Raw genomic sequence first — 16793 nt, forward strand, 5'->3', positions numbered from 1 at the left:
ACGTTCCATCTAAATTATTAGTGGTCTAGTGCAGTGTTTTTCGCCCAGTGTGCCAGGGCACACTAGTGTGCCGTGAGAACTTGTCTAGTGTGCCGCAGAAAATTGTCCAATTTTATCTTGGCTAATAATAAAGACGCCATTTTTTTTATCACAGTGATCAGTGGTAAAGTAACTAAATCTCATCCATATCAGTAAGTGGGAACAAATTCAATGGTAATGATAAATAGTCTGCATTTATATACCGCTTTTCAAGTCACTTGAGACCTCCCAAAACGCTTTACAACGTGCTTCACACTTACCCATTAACATCCACACACACTGATGGCGGCGTCAACCATGTAAGGCTCCTAATGCTCATTAGGGATTTGGGGGTTCAGTGTCCTGCCCAAGGGTACTTCAACATTGAACTCAGAGGAGTCGGGAGCAGGGTTGGGTCGGGTTTCTTTAACTGGATTACTTTCAATTACTTTTGGATTACTCCAATACCAAATATACTAATAAAAGACAAAAGAAACTAAACATGAATAAAATGATGACTCACAACACGTGGTAAGCTTTCTCTCCTGGCTTTGATCTCTGGCAAAACTAACATAAAATGCGACAGAAACAAAATGAAAATAAATCCAAACAGCTTGCCAACATCATTTTTGCCGTTCCATGTATTGCGTTACTCCCCAAGCCTGCACAAAATTTAGTCATTTTATTCATATTTAGTTTCTTTTGTCTTTTATTAGCATATTTGGTATTGGAGTAATCCAAAAGTAATTGAAAGTAATCCAGTTAAAGTAACCCTACCCAAACCTGGTCGGGAGTTAAACCTTTATATTTTTTCTTATATACTAATTATCTGCTCAGGAGGTACGAGAGAATGAAGCTGTTTAAGATTGTCTCTCAAAAATGAAGTAAAACATTTTGTTCAATTATTATTTTACGTTTTTATAAAAAAAACTGAAAACTGTATTTGCTCTTTCTATGTATTTTTTGGGGAAAAAAAACAAAATAACATTATAGAAAAACTTGAAAAACAGCTTAACGATGTAATAAAATCCCACATTACAGGAAAATGATTAACCAAAATGATTCCGCTGTATTATTTTCTGAGGCACGGTGACCACAAACTACAAGACAACCTTTAAAATGTCACTTCAAGCTTTAAAAATAAAATGAGAATTGAATAATTTTTAAACATTACAACCGTCGGTGCGCCTCGATATTTTTTGTATGCGAAAAGTATGCCTTGGCTCAGAAAAGGTTGGAAAACACTAGTCAAGTGGATAGGTTTCAGCGCTCTCCTCGCCGTGACCTGGGTTCCATTTCCGTTGAGATTTTGGTCAGCGACAGTGAATCTACCATAAAAAATGCGCAACGGAATTTTTTGGGGGTGAGGGCTGCACCTTATTGTGCGAAAAACATGGTAAATCGTTACAGATAAGGCTACACTTTTCTGCTGGTACTTAAAAGAAAAATATTATTTTAAACAAATAAGGGATTGTAGTGTTTTTAAGAAAAAAGTATACAAACAGACCTTATCATAAAAGACATTTTATTAAAAAAAGAAAAATCACATTTCACATTTGATTGGTCGGTACAGCACATGTTGATGTTCATCATTTTTTTCAATAAGACTTGCTTCATTTGCTTTGGTTTGATTAGTACCATTATCCATCATACACATTTTGGTTCAACGGCAATAAAATATAAAAAGTACATCCGACGAATTGCATGACCAAGAATGGTCAGCAAGGCAGAATGCCACAATAAACAAATACTTAGCAAGTAACAGCAGGGGCGTTTGCTCATTTTTTACAGCCCATGTTGTTACATGTATGTTATTTTGTAGATTTCAGGTACTTGTGAGCTCGTTTTCCAACACCAATCACGGCATGGGACCAGCCTCAATAGGCCAAAGTTGAGACAGTAATCAGTGGCCACACTTAAAATAACCACTGACTCAACATTTAGTGCTGTATGAACTTTCAAAGGCTTTACAAAAGTCTGTAAAAGTAGCATGTTGGTAGAAAACAGTCAACAGCATAGTTCAACATTGTCCTACATACATTGTTGGCTTTGGTGAACACACACAGTTTACAAAGTCATCTTTGTTGCAGCCAAAATTCACAGTGGTTTTTGGAAAAATAATTATTGGTTTGTTGCATCGCGCTCTTTGTAGGAAAACAGTCAGCAGAGCAATTTTCTGCTAAAAAGACTGTGAATTAAAACGATATCTCTTCAGTTATGTGACTGCAAGAAAACGGATGCCCCCAAGATATTTAAAGCAATAATACAGCAACACTGTGTTAGACATACAACGATCTGAATCTGCTTTTATTCAAGAATCTAAAGTATAATCAACTACAATAAATAATCACAGACAACTTTAGTGTGGTTAAAAAAATATTACCATATGTTACCAAAACCTACATATCGGTTCCTGATACTTTCCATTATCTTCATTTCCAGCTCAATGCTGCCATTAGTCCTGAATCATTGCGTGAATCACTTTAAAGAGGAAAAAATAGTCTGCGCTTGTATTTTTAGCTCTTGGCCTTGTTGGAGTGTTTCCCCACCTCAAAGCCTGCTTTAATTCTCATTGGACAATCTCCAGAAGAAGGATGCCCGGGGCATCGGTGCACACATCACATCATTGCATTCAGCGCAGTTGTAAAAATTTGCCAAATGTGGATTACTCTTAATCCCATGTACCTCAATGTTTGATTCTCGGTATGTGTCCAAAATAAACTCAAATGTGAACAAAAACAAAACAGCAAACAAAGTACTGTATGTAGTAATGTCAAGTAAATGCCAAAGTACTCCATCTGGTAGTTCAACAGTGGCTTTAGCAGCAATATTGCACTTCTTCAGTAACTTATTGGAAAAAATACAATGTACCGTCCTGTTTTATTAAAGCTTTACACTTGCTTTAAACATAAGCGAAACGAAAAAAGGAGCCCAGGCGATAACTTGTAATTGAAGCTATTAAAACCTCTAACAATTTATATCAAATAGTGTTTACCAACCAGACAGAGTAAAGGGAACACTGCTCCCAATTATAATAAATAGACCCAAACTTCTTGCAGAAACACCTGTGAAATAAACATGCTCTTGTCCTGCAAATATTCATCTCTGTTGAAGGCGTTCTGTGGGAACATGTTGAATAATATAAAGACTCAAAACACAAATCTACACCCGCCTCCATATCCCGTCAGGAAATACTCCAGTCCGTGGTTTGAGGCCCGTATACATGTGTAAAGGCGCTTGTTCCCAAGTGGGCCCCTCAAAGCAGTACACCACGCAACATCTAGACCCGGCTTCGTCAAACATCAGCTGAGCGTGGCGCATCGTACCAAAACACTGATGAAAAACACAGCAACCTAAGCACCTGATTTGCAAAACTACTACGCAACATAAATAAGATTTTAAAAGACCTATCTGATAAAAAATAAATCAGTTTCAAGGCACAATTACAGCACATTTGTTTGAATATACGCACGTCTGTTTCATCATCGATGGGCACACAACCTGCGGTGCACAATCTTGATGTTATTGCTCAGAGAAGTTGTAGGAACCCCCCCAAAAAACAGTTTAAGCATATAAAACGTGGCCACCTGAAGCACAAAACTATTTGAACCCAAGACTCTCTTCGGTAACAGTGCAAACCACTTTTTAAATATCTTATTCGGTTCACTTTGGACTGACAATGAAAACTCTCAATAGAAAGCAAACCTGGCTCTGCCCATCAAAAAATTGCAGATCCCCACCCTAGTGCAAAAATGTTAGGACATAATAGAAATAATACCAAGATCCAAGACAACACCCCTAATTCGTATTGAAAAATACAGGTGAAGCGAACAAATATTTTATGTGATTGAAGAGCTGACTGGATATGCACCCAATCATGAAAAACTGGAAGGACTTCATACGCAGCAACACCCTGCTTAAGTCTAATAGTGGTTAAATATTGCTTATTTCATTTGACAATGGAAGGAAATCTGTTTGGCTTTAATGAATTGTTTGAATCACACCGAGCAACACCACCTAAATCCCTAAACTGTCAATCAATGTATGGTATTGTGCAACTAGGCTTGGTGAGTGGCTGATAGTTGGCAAATGGGTTTAAGGCAGTCATTCAACTATTTTCTGTTGTGCTCTCCTTAGGAAGAAGAAAACCCCTCACAACCTTCCAAGTGAGATTGCCGCTGCCCCCTAATGTAGTGGAGATGCAGTTGCACTTTATTCTAGAATAGTTAAAAAAAAATCTTACAGAGCCTCGCCCCTCTATTTGAGGACCACTGGTTTAGGGCAACATTGTAATAACGAGTGAACATCTTGAAAATTGCCACGTTGCATCATTTGAAAGGTTTTCTAGCCCACCCAGTCCTACTAACCACATAACTGAATGTGATTCAGGGTATATCCTTTGTCACCTCTAATGACCACTAGATTAACAGGTTTTTAGGGGGAAATCCTGCACTCAATCTATTGGTTAGCTTTGGCAAAAAAGTCCAAAAAGTGTGGTCAATGGATAACTGTTGTTGCAAACAAATTCCCATTTCTTCTCACCTTTATGGCTTTTTATGCACAGCAGCCACTACGAGTCATTATCTGTCCCCTCAAAATGCCTTTGAAAACCAGGTGTCGCAATTCTCCCCATTTATACTCTGAGTGGTCATTAAAAGTAATCTGAAGTTGTCCAGTTCAGTAGCATTAGGCTGTGAAGCTCGGTGTGCATCTGGCCTTATGTGTTGTAGGATTTGTTTTTATACAGCATTGCATTCATTTGAGCAATCTGGTTACATACCCTATGAATAGATTGCAACGAGTAAGAGGTTTTGTGTCGCGATAGTATTCCGACGCACTGATGTTTTGTCCTAAGATCTATGAAAATAAACAGCTTCTCATGTCACACACAGGCAGAGGTTTGGTCCTTTTCTCTCAAGTCTTATTTTCTTCATCGAAGAGCAGGTTTGAAAGTTGGGAGCGAGAACCAACCCCTTCCAAGTTGCTCTGGACACACCTGTGATATACATCCTCACTGAGCCGTGGGTTGCAGGTTTGGTAGCGGTACTCCTGGTGCAACGCCGGCTCTGCACCCCTGAATACGTGCAGCCCGGAGTATTTTATGAAAATGTCATAAATGTCCAGGGCCTCTAAGATATCCTCGTTTTCTTGTACATCTGCAACCATTTTTGTGCGAGTTGCCATGTAGTCTGAATTGTAAAAACAAGCTTCGTCGAACGCCCAGCGATCAAAATGTCCAAATTCCTGTTGCAGGTCAATCGTAGTTGGTCGAGGCTGACTGTGGTAGGCCACCTCAGGGTTGAAATCTTGGAAATGGATGGGAAAGAACACCTGCCAGTTGCTAATGGAATTCATGCGACACCGGTTCAAAAACTCGGAATTGACTTTGGTGTTGACGGTAGCTAGGAGGAACAGTGTGTCAGGTGGATGCTTCTTTGAGATGATGTCCATGTATTTAAGCTGGGATGGTGTTTCCGTCTTGACGCTTATCCAAGGGATTTTCACTTTACCGTATTTATTTTCGTAGAGGTTTATCTGAGTCTTAACATTGGCAAAGATATCATTCTGGTTTACTTGCTGTGCTTCCACTGGATCATAAATAAACAGAAAGGTTAGTATAATGTTTTCATTGGTTTTGAATGCATTCGAGTCAAAGACCTTTAAGAACTGATCGACATAGTCCCGCTCCAACACAGTCATTGGTATAATGGCATGAATCCTTGTACCTTCGGTGACATAGGGCATGGGAATTATCTCAACTTGGCCCAAGGGTCGAACCAGATGAACACGCTTTTCGATTGAATGACTGTAACCTTTTTGAGTGACAGCCTCCAGCTGTAAATCCAAGGTGTACTCCATGCCTCTGGTCGGGTCAAAGCGCCTGTAACCGTTAATCAGACGTTGTTTCTTCAGAAGCAAATTGGGATTGTACTTCTTGTTCAGCTCTTCGAGCGCTATGTCCAGGACATCGGCCACATCCATGCGGTCGATGCCCTGGAGTTCGCACTTGGGCGAGCCATCTTCACATGAATAAATATCTTCCTCTGTAAAGTAGTCCCATTTTATGACGTCATGGCGAGACTTGGGTTCAAAAGGTGGATTGATTCCTATCGGCCACTGAGCGGTTCTGTTGCCGTCGAACGCATCCACACTGACACTTTTTATTTCCACCTGTGGGACGACAAGTAGAATGGTCACACAACCAATGCGGCTTTGACAGCGCTGTCTCCTGGGCATAAGTTTCTGAATCTAGTTCGGGCAGAACAAGTGATTTGTGACTTTTGAAAATCAGCTTACCTGGATTTTAGCGATCTCATCGTAAGTCTTCTGCAGTTCAATCTCAGTAAAGTGTCGGTGCAGCGTGTACATCTCTTTGGGGTCAGACACTGGATGGACGGTTAGAGCTTTTCTAAATTGCTCAGTCTGCTCTTTGCTCAAATCGACGTTTTTTTCCAGTTGATAATGGTGGTAGTGAAGCCCCTAAGGATGTAAAAAAGGGAGCTGAAATTCAACCCGGCGCAAAAAGATTTTCATGAATAGAAATGAAGTTTTGCTTTCGTTTAACATTTAAAAACATCAGAGAAACGGAGCAGAGAGGGAATGATACATTTGGAATTTGAAAGGGTTGTGGTAAAGTAAAGAAAACAACTAAAGAAGATGTAATTTAAGATGTACTGTAAGCAAGGCAACTACAGAGCAAGAATACTTTTTATTGTACAATTAAAACATTTAACCGTTAATACTAAGCTCATACAGAGGCCAGAAGCCTCTCCCTGACGAGACATGACCAATCTTTGTCTGAGAATACAAATGAATATTTTCTGCCTATGACCAAATGTATTTCAACGTGTGGGCCTTGATGAAAGTTCAAATTGTTTTTCTTTCCATAAAACGAGGGTTGCTTTGGTTGAGCCTACACTTAAAACAAGAAAGAAAGTACAAGAATATTTATATTCTGTGCATTAGTCATAGCGCCCACAAAGCTATGGAGGAATATGGGTTAGGCAGCGCTTGGGGCACCACGCCTGACAGTACTTTATAATCTTGTAAAAGTTTTCCGAATGTTCCAGGATGATTGATGAAAAAATTCCCAAAGCAACTGATGTTGAAATGGAATAGGTATGATGGCATGTCGCTTTTAAATCTGCAACAATATTTAACTCAACTTCAAATACTGCACTTCAACACCAATGATGTTACAATGACATAGTGTGAACAACAGGAGATTTACGGTGTACACTGTTTGTCTCGATTTTGTTTCCTCTTTGCAGACATCGACGCGGTTAAAAAATATGTATTAGTGACACAACTCTATAAAATGAATACCACCTCACTATGAGCATGGTAATTACAGTGGCTTTGACTTTTAAATACAGACCCAGATGTCAGTCTTGACACAGCTGTTTCGAACGTGTCCCTTAGTTTTCCCTAAAGTCTTTCGGCTCTTCCTGTGCTTTTTCTGGCACGTAAAACGTCAGATGGTGACATGCGGTAAGACAAATGTCAGCTACATTTTATATTTAGATATCTTGAAAACATCAAACTGAATGTTAGGTAAACCTGAAAAATCAACTGAAACATAAAATTTATCTATATTCTCAAAAATGGAGCACTAGATCTTGTAGATTGGAAAAAATAAAATCCACGCTTTTAAAAAATAATAAATAAAAAAGGGATAAAACAGCTGGGTTACTGTCAATATGTTTCTAGAGCTGGTGTCACCAGCTCTGGTTTCTAAAAATGTTTTAAAATGTTTCATTCTGGTCACACCCTATGTTGTTTGTCATGATTATTTTATTAAAATCAGTTAGTATAATCAGTCAGCCATGCAAAAATTTGCTAACAAGATGACCATTTGAATCAGATGTGTTGGGAGGAGGGAAACATCCGTAACATGCTAGATAGTTGCCTTTGAGGACCACAGATAGTCAACTCTGATATAGAGACACCTTTGTGTTAAGAAAGAATGATCACATTAAGATGAAAAACCCAGATTACATTTACATGACAGGCAGATAACACAACCAAAAAAGATAAGAATAGGTGCAAAGTAAAGGATGAAACAAGGATACACCACATCATGAGAGTTGAGTACCATATATTTAAGAACTGGTCAAATGGTGATGTACACTATAGGGGGATTTCACTGCGGTTATCGTTTATCACTTGTATCTCGAATTTTTAACATATAAAATAAATGACTAAGTAAAAGAAATGTGTTCACGCTGAAAACCGAATGCTGTTATCGTCTAGGCCAATGCTTCTCGTGCCTTGAGGCATGTCTGGTGTGCCTCAGGAATTTGTCCAATTTCAATTTATCGGTCACAAAATATTGATATTTTTTTGTAAAAAGTATGCCTTTTAAATGTGCCATTTTCCAGTTATCCGAAAAGTAGCATGTAATGTTTATTCTTTCTTAACTGTATATGCTATTTTTAATTTATCAGCTCAGAAAGAAGTATCATTTTTGTAACTAATTTTGTTGAAAGATGACATTTGAGCGTATGGAAACAGCAACTTTTTTCCTATTTAACTAAAAAATTTGGCTTAAAATCTAATAGAATAACAACAACAAAGGTTATGAACTAAAAAGATAAAAAATATTTGGAAAAGGATTTACCATTGTACTGTTTGAGCCACATTCTCAACAATAATGGTTCCTAATAAACACAAATTGATGAGGACAGCCTTATATTGTAAAATTAGCCTACACTGAAGTCTGTCTTGACAATTTAAATGTGAAATAAATAAACAGTAGCACAGTATTTTTTAAAATATATTTTCAATGGGTGTTTTTTTTTTCAATGAAAAAAAGTGTGGCTTTGCTCAAAAAAGCCTGTGAAACCCTTCCACAGACCCTCACTGAGCTATCAGTAAATAAACTCCACATTATCTATATTATTAAAAGCAGAGTCAGGCCGAGTCAAATCAGTAGTCTCAAATTAAATGGAAAATCCTTTAGTTCCTCTTGCCAAAGACTGACATTGCGAAGATCCAGGTAAGTCTCCATGAATTACGCTTCTTCTATAATATTAAACAAAGAACAGATCCTTAAATAAACAAATAACTGTTACATACCTGAAAGTTGCTCACACAGTTTGTTCCTGTGTAGTCAATTAGGCATCTCCCAAGCCACTCGTCAGGCCTGGCGCTCAAAATGTCGTTCCTACAATTTTCCAGGAAGTTTTGAAGTCGTAGCAGCAAGGTTCGAGACAGGAGGTACCCGTACCCTCCGTAACAGTAGCTCCCTTCCATCTCCCCGCCTATGAACTCCTCCGGCGAGCCCATGTAAAGTTCCTCATTCATACTCAGGTGATCCACCAGATTTTTAATCCTGTCAGCTTCCATGTAGGCGTCGTCTTGGACAAAATAAAACCAGTCGTATTCATTTATATAATGGTCGAAAATGTATTTTATGGTCTGAAACATATTCCAGATTAGTCTTTCGTCTCCATGCGAGACCACAAACATGCCGTGGGGGGCTTTGCGGTTTTGTGTGCCAGTGAAGAAGACCACAGTGTCCAGATGATGGCTGATGGTGCGATTGACAGCTACACCCAAGGTGTTAATGGTGTTTTTGGATGTCAGGACTCCAACAAACAGTCGCTCGCGAATCCCCAATTCCGTACTTATATATTTGGCCCTGAAAGACACCAAAATCACAAGTTCAGGGACTCATGTGACAGTCAGAACTTGAAGATGGGCATTGTTATATAATTAAAACGTGTCACTGAGCAACTTATTTGTTTCTTTGTAGTAACACAACTGCTCTCTTCAGCCCTTGTTCATCAAATATACTCGGTCGAAATCCCGGAAGTTGAATTGAACACACGGCGAGACACGGATTGTCTCAACGACAACAGCATTTGATGTGAATCCCAATAAATTGAAAAATTAACATGGCTGCTTGCTTACATTGCTGAAACTGAGGTCATTATTTGTCTCGATGTCTCACCAGCACAGAATACCATGTTTAGACTGAAAGATGATTTGCAATGGTCATTTTAGACTTGACCCCGGCTTTATTAGGTCTAATGTACCCGACAACCTATGATAGAAAATGTTTTAAGTTGTCTGAAATAAGTGACATGACTTTTCAAAAGACCAAGTAATTGCTACATGTGTTTAATTCTAAGCCCATAATTACAGATGATTAAACTACACGTGGCGACAGACAGTAATCTCCAAATGAATCACGAGTCTATTCATTCATGTATTCCTTGAAAAAAATCGTATTCAGAAAGAATTTATGCCTAAAGGGTGAAAGTAAAAGTCGCAACTGTTCGATGTGACAAGCTAAAAAGTATTTTGGGAAGCAAGCATCAGTAAACCCCAAATCAACAAAAGCTACCTCTGTTGGAAAGCATATCCTTTTTTTAAATGCAACTTAGGGATTCCCTATTTAAGTCTCTTGGGGAGGTGAGGACTAATATTTAAACAGGGACCGACTCGAGGAGAATCTGGAAATATTTGAATATGTCAGCTCAGCGGGAGTACTGAATGTAATTTAAGAACTTTTTTTTCTCTGGAATGGTTAAGTGATAGACAGAAGACATAGACATTGGTATTTATAGTTCACTGTATGGGATGATAAATGAATTTACTTGGATAACTTTTTCTGCAGATATTTAAAAGAAACTCAATCAGATAGGGAACAAATGACGCATTTGTTTCCGTCTTCATTCAGTTTGCACTTTATAGATGATCCACAGCCTAGTCCAGCTGACTTTGAGCAAAAGGGGCATAGACAAAGAAACATTTGTGAGGACAAACTTGTCGAAAAGATACAGGCTGTTAGGAAAAAGATGCGAGTATGCCACTTTCCAAGGTGAAGCAAAAATGACTATGTGGGCAAACAGCAAATGTGACATTAACAGTGTTCTCGTTTGCCCGCGTCCCTGCGTCCTAGACGCATCATTTTTGCTGGGGACGCATAGTCTCAATTCAACGTGCGTCCCTGGGACGCAACTTTTTTGGCACAAAATTGTCATTATTACCCGATTACCGTATTTTCCGCACTATAAGGCGCACCTAAAAGCCTTTATTTTTTTCAAAAGCTGACCATTATAATACAGTGCGCCTTATATGTGGATCAATATCAATATTAAGTTGCAAAGTCTTGCAACTAATGCAAGCAGCCGCTGACTAGATGTTCCCCCGAAGGCGAAGCAGTCCGCGGTGTATGCTGGGATTTATATACCGGCGTTTCATTGGCTAACCAATGTGTCAATCATCATTTGAATCGATCACTATTGGCTAAAGTTTTTCGGAGGTAAAGGGGGCGGATCCTTTTCATTATTTACAGGCTCGCATAGGCTGAAGGGGCAAAACAAAGCCTGCAATTGGCCGAAAAAGATGTGTCAATCATCAGTTGTATCGATCACTATTGGCTAAAGTTATTCTGAGGTAAAGGGGGCGGATCCTTTTTATCATTTACAGGCTTGCATAGGCTAAAGAGGCAAAACAAAGCCTGCAATTGCCCGAAAAAGATGAATGTGAATAGCATGTTCGGTTGAACTACGGCATAGAGTAAACTGTATTTTACTATTCTGTACTGTATTTGTAAATATTTTACTCTCCTGGATTTACTACACTGACGGATAGAAGAGGACCATGGTTGCACATTATTATTGAACACAACGACTTCGGTGAGCTACTCCGGCTATATATTTTCCCAGTATCTTGTTTCAGACTGATCTCGATGTTTCTGTGATATCTATTTTTAAATTAAACTCAATTCCAAGTGTTTATTGTCATATGCACAGTAAAGTTGCGAGCGAAAAAGAAAATAGAAACTAAGGAATGGTTGGCATTTCTTGAATCCCAAGACTTTAACCTTCTGAAAGATATTTGGAACGATGCGTTTGAGTGATTGGTGACAACGTACAGACACTGTTTCCGTACATGTCTGAGACACGTATTTGCTTCTTTGCAAGCTTTCGGAATGTTAAGGGGGTAATAAATTTGACTGAACTATCTGACTGTTTTGTCGACGTTCCCATTGTAGCGCCTTATAATCCAGTGCGCCTTATGTATGGAAAAACTATTTTTGGGGAGTGCGCCCTATAACCCGGTGCGCCTTATAGTGCGGAAAATACGGTACATTTTTTTTAAACAAAGATTTACCGCACTCCAAACTTTTCGTCAGGCAGATCGGCATTGTTGTTTTGGTCTTGCGGTTCGAGTTTTCGTCTGCACGCCGATCTCGAGTTGTGTGGTGAAAAGTCCGTCTCTTTTTAGAGAACCGGCTTTTTCGTCTTAACTCATTCAAGAGACCCGGCTCTCAAACAGCTCACTTGCTTTGATGCATTATATTACGAATTATGATGTTGTATAAAGAAGTTACGAAAAAAAGGAAGTATAAAAGGAGAACATGAAAAAAAGACCGGTTTGTGGTTATCCCTTTAATCGGTATATTACCGACAATAATTTGATGCAGAAAATGAATTAATAATTTGATGATTAAAACTGAATGAATATATAGATTTTTATTATATATTTGTCACCGATTTACCATTTCCACCTCGATAAGACTACATTTTGGGGACCCATAGATCTCTGTTGGGACCCATAGATTTTTGAGCATGCGAGTCCCCGGGACTCATCACTTTTCAGAGGTAAAATGAACACTGCATCAACTTGCAGTATAAGTCCTGTTACAGTGTCTAACGAAATGACATGTAGAAGAAGGTGCTCTGGTCATATGAGACGCTGTATTAGATTCATTCATTTTCCACTTGAGTATCCTCAAGCCGATTATAGGGGGCGCTATAGCCCATCCTCTGTGACTTCGGGCAGTGGCCAAGGGACACCCTTGGACTTATTGCCACACAGGGACGGACAGCAACTCACTCACATACTCATTCTTAGGGCCAATTTTGACTTGCCAATCAACCGAGGTTTTTGATATGTGGGAGGAAACCGGAGTTCCCAGAATAAACCAGTTCAGTCACAGCGAGAACATTCTAACTCCCAACAGGTAGGCTGGTAGCCAAAACTTTTGAGCTGAACTGTGACCTCAGTTATTTTAAACTGTGATTCATTGATATTTTCTACAAAATGTATTAAAATAAAATTTTATTTTCTGACTAGTGTCATTTTTCTATGACCATCTGTTTTTTAAATTACAAATGGTTCTGTGAAATCACACAGTTCAAGGGACAGTGTTTTAATGTAATCACTAAATGTAACTGTACTAAATAGGAGTGCAAAAAAGCATAGGAAATAATACAAACTGCAGACACATAAAGTGTCCAAACCACACTTTTTTGTCTCGTTGTTGTCCCGGCTTTTCGTAGGATTTTTGTTTTTGGGGTACCCAAAGCAGCAAGATGGCGTAAAATGGTGTCAGCCTCCTCTAGGTAAGCCGCGTTATTTAAAATAAATGCAAAGTTCTTGACGTACGAGTATTTAAAAAGATGCACCCTCATATGATAGTTCATGATTTTTTTTTCCTTTTTGTTTTTATCAATATTGTTTGTTTTTTGATGAATGCCTTTGTTACCACTAGGATGCGCTAACTACTACACACGGTCTCTTTAATTATCTGTAAATCAAGAAAAGCCCAAACTCATGTTGCAAATGATTGATAGTACTTTCTGCAAATATTCTAACATATTTTATTTTGAAATGTTTGAAAAATTAGTTGTTTTTTTTACACAAAACCCTAGGTAAATATAACTTTTTCTATTGTTATTAATAAGTTGTTAGCACACTCTACAGTGGTAATAACAGTTACAACTTTGAGAGAAATCTAGTTATTTGTATTGTGAATTCAGTTCTTATATATTATTTGTTTTAATCATTATTTTTTTTCTTAATGAATTACATTTTTTTACTACCAAGTGGTCAAAATAATGTACACTGTCCCTTTAATTACACAGATGAATATGATTCATGTATTTTTACGCTTTTAAATTGTGTACACTGAATAAATTTTGGCTCTAATTCAGATCGCCTCATTCACCTTTAATTTCTAATATTGGCGCAGCATTCTACATAACAGTCTTGTTGTGAGTAAATAGGTGCAGTGTTGTGTTCGCACAGTTAATTATGGCTTAATACTGGGAATTGCAATCATTAATATACAAAGCAATTGGCTGAGGTTGACAGGTATGATAGTGAGCATTTTGGCTCTCATCTAGATCGCCTTGGTCACCGTAGACTGCTCATATTGTCGGTGTATTCAAAATATCTGTCTTGTTGTGAGTAAATAGGTGCCACGTTGTGTTTGTATGGTTTATTATTGCTTAATAAGGGGAATTGCAATCATTAATATGGGGAGCATTGGGCTGGGGTTATCTTGCAATACTATTCTACTGATAGGTAATCGGAAATATGGTTCAAAATCGAAATATACCTGGAGAAAACATTAAGACAATAAAACTACCTGTCCTGTATTATATACCTAATGTGGTTGACATAGGTTTGTAGTATACGAATACTCAATATGATTGAATAAATTGGTACTTAGCCAAATGGAGACGAGTGTATCATTTTGTGATAAAATTGCAGTCACCATACCTGAAAATTTTCTTCGCTGTAGTACCTGGCTCGACTTCTTTGTACAGTATTATTATTATAATTATTATTATTACTTCTTATCTATATAAATATTCTTTGTTTTTTAATGATTTTATTTTTAGTACTAAATACTAGACACTGTCTCTTTAATCATCTGTAAAGCCAAAACTAACAATGTAAATAACTAATAGTACCTTCTGCAAATATTCTAACGCATTTATATTTGGAATAAAAGAAAAAAATCAAGTCTTATATTGTGTACCTAATGTGGTTTTCCCAAGTTTGTAGTAAACTACAATGCGATTGGTACTCAGACATGTGTATCATTTTGTGATAAAATTGCAGTCACCATACCTGAAAACTTTCTTCGCTGGAGTACCTGGCTCGACTTGTTTGTAATGTATAATTATTGTTTTTCTTATTTATATAAATACTATTCATTCATTCATTCATTATCTGCACCGCTTATCCTGAGTAGGGTGGCGGGGATATCAATATTATTTGTTTTTTTAATCAATTCATTTTTGTTCTAGCGCTATAAAATGCGGTAAAAATTACACTCTCTCAAAACTAGCAATGCAAATAACTGATAGTACTTACTGCCAATATTCTAACATATTTATATTGAATCAAAAACAAAATTAGGTCTCGTATTATGTACTTAATGCAGTTGTCCCAAGTTTCTAGTAAACTAATACTCAGTGTGATTGAAATAATTGGTACTCAGCCGAGACAAATGTATCAATTTGTGATAAAGTTGCAGTCACCATACCTGAAAAATTTCTTCGCTGGAGTACTAGACTCGACTTGTTTATACGGTATCATTACTATTTTTCTTATTCATATAAATATTATTTGTTTTTTAATGAATTATTTTTTGTTCTAGCGCAATAGGATGCACTAGAGATTACACGCTGTCTCTTTAATCAACTGTAAAGAGTGAAAAGCTAATGCAAATCACTGATAGTACTTCCTGCCAATATTCCAACACATTTATATTGAATAAAAAACAAAATTAGGTCTTTTATTATGTACTTAATGCAGTTGTACCAAGTTTCTAGTAAACTAATACTCAGAGTGATTGAAATAATTGGTACTCAGCTGAGACGAATGTATCAATTTGTGATAAAATTGCAGTCACCATACCTGAAAAATTTCTTTGCTGGAGTACTACTCGACTTGGTTATACGGTATCATTACTATTTTTCTTATTCATATAAATATGATTTGTTTTTTAATGAATGAATCTTTTCTTGCACTATAGGATGGGCTAAATATTACACACTGTCTCTTTAATCATCTGTAAAGAGTGGAAAAACCAAAACTAACAATACTGATAGTAGTTACTGCCAATATTCCAACATATTTATATTGAATAAAAAAACAAAATTAGGTCTTGTATTATGTACTTAATGCAGTTTTCCAAAGTTTCTAGTAAACTAATACTCAGAGTGATTGAAATAATTGGGACTCATCAGAGACAAATGTATCAATTTGTGATAAAATTGCAGTCACCATACCTGAAAAATTTCTTAGCTGGAGTACTCGACTCGACTTGGTTATACGGTATTATTCTGGGTTCGAAATCCTCTTCGAACTCCGGGTCGGTGACCGATATAGAATTGTTCTTTCGGGCGCCTGCGGTCTGTTCATCAGCACCCGGAGAAGCAGCACCCCGGCGAGTATAGCACGCTTCTTCGGTCCAATTCACGCTGAGTAAACTCAAGGTGAATCCCAGAGAAATGCCGATTACCACCGGGCCCAACGACCGCAGGGCAGAAAGGGCTGCAAATCTCATGTCGGCGAGTCGGCTCCTCTACCGGAGCGTCCCGCTATGTTTTGACGGAACCTCCAGGGTGTTGTCGGTGGCCGAGACGCTTATGAGGCAACTACATCAACTCCGGGTAAGTTTCTTCATCCAACTTGCTGGAAAGAAACTTCTTTCTTTTGAAATTTGCGTGAGTCTCTTACGTGTCAGGAGCGCTGTTGACATAGCTCCGCCCCCTTGTGACGTCAGCGCGGTGACAAACCCGGAGGCAGACGGGTCTAGTTCCTGTTGGTGGCCTTGCGCGCAAAGCTGCGCGGAGGGATACTTCTTGAGTTCACCTGTGGCCTAAGCGTCATGTGACGTTCACAATCCTTGGGTCACTAAGGGTCAGCGGCCACGTCATAATCTTGTTTGTTTGCTCCATTGAAGATGCCTCGGTGCACTTACAAGATTTCCTATATTATACTGTACTAAATTGGGTAGA

At 38.1% G+C, this 16793-nt stretch overlaps 1 protein-coding gene across 1 annotated transcript; it reads right to left on the reverse strand.

Annotated features, from left to right (window-relative positions):
* Positions 1 to 1522: 1522 nt before the first annotated feature.
* On the reverse strand, positions 1523 to 16531 carry chpfa (chondroitin polymerizing factor a). The gene is made up of 4 exons (XM_088353116.1): positions 16062 to 16531; positions 9097 to 9661; positions 6316 to 6498; positions 1523 to 6189 (listed from the first exon to the last, which is right to left on the reverse strand). The coding sequence occupies exons 1-4, from the start codon at positions 16337 to 16339 to the stop codon at positions 4933 to 4935; spliced, it is 2283 nt and encodes a 760-aa protein (XP_088209242.1). The 5' UTR covers positions 16340 to 16531; the 3' UTR covers positions 1523 to 4932.
* Positions 16532 to 16793: the final 262 nt, after the last annotated feature.

The sequence above is a fragment of the Urocampus carinirostris genome, chromosome 14 (genome assembly GCF_059441175.1).
Source record: "Urocampus carinirostris isolate Australia breed hairy pipefish chromosome 14, RoL_Ucar_1.0, whole genome shotgun sequence".
NCBI classification, from domain to species: Eukaryota; Metazoa; Chordata; class Actinopteri; order Syngnathiformes; family Syngnathidae; genus Urocampus; species Urocampus carinirostris.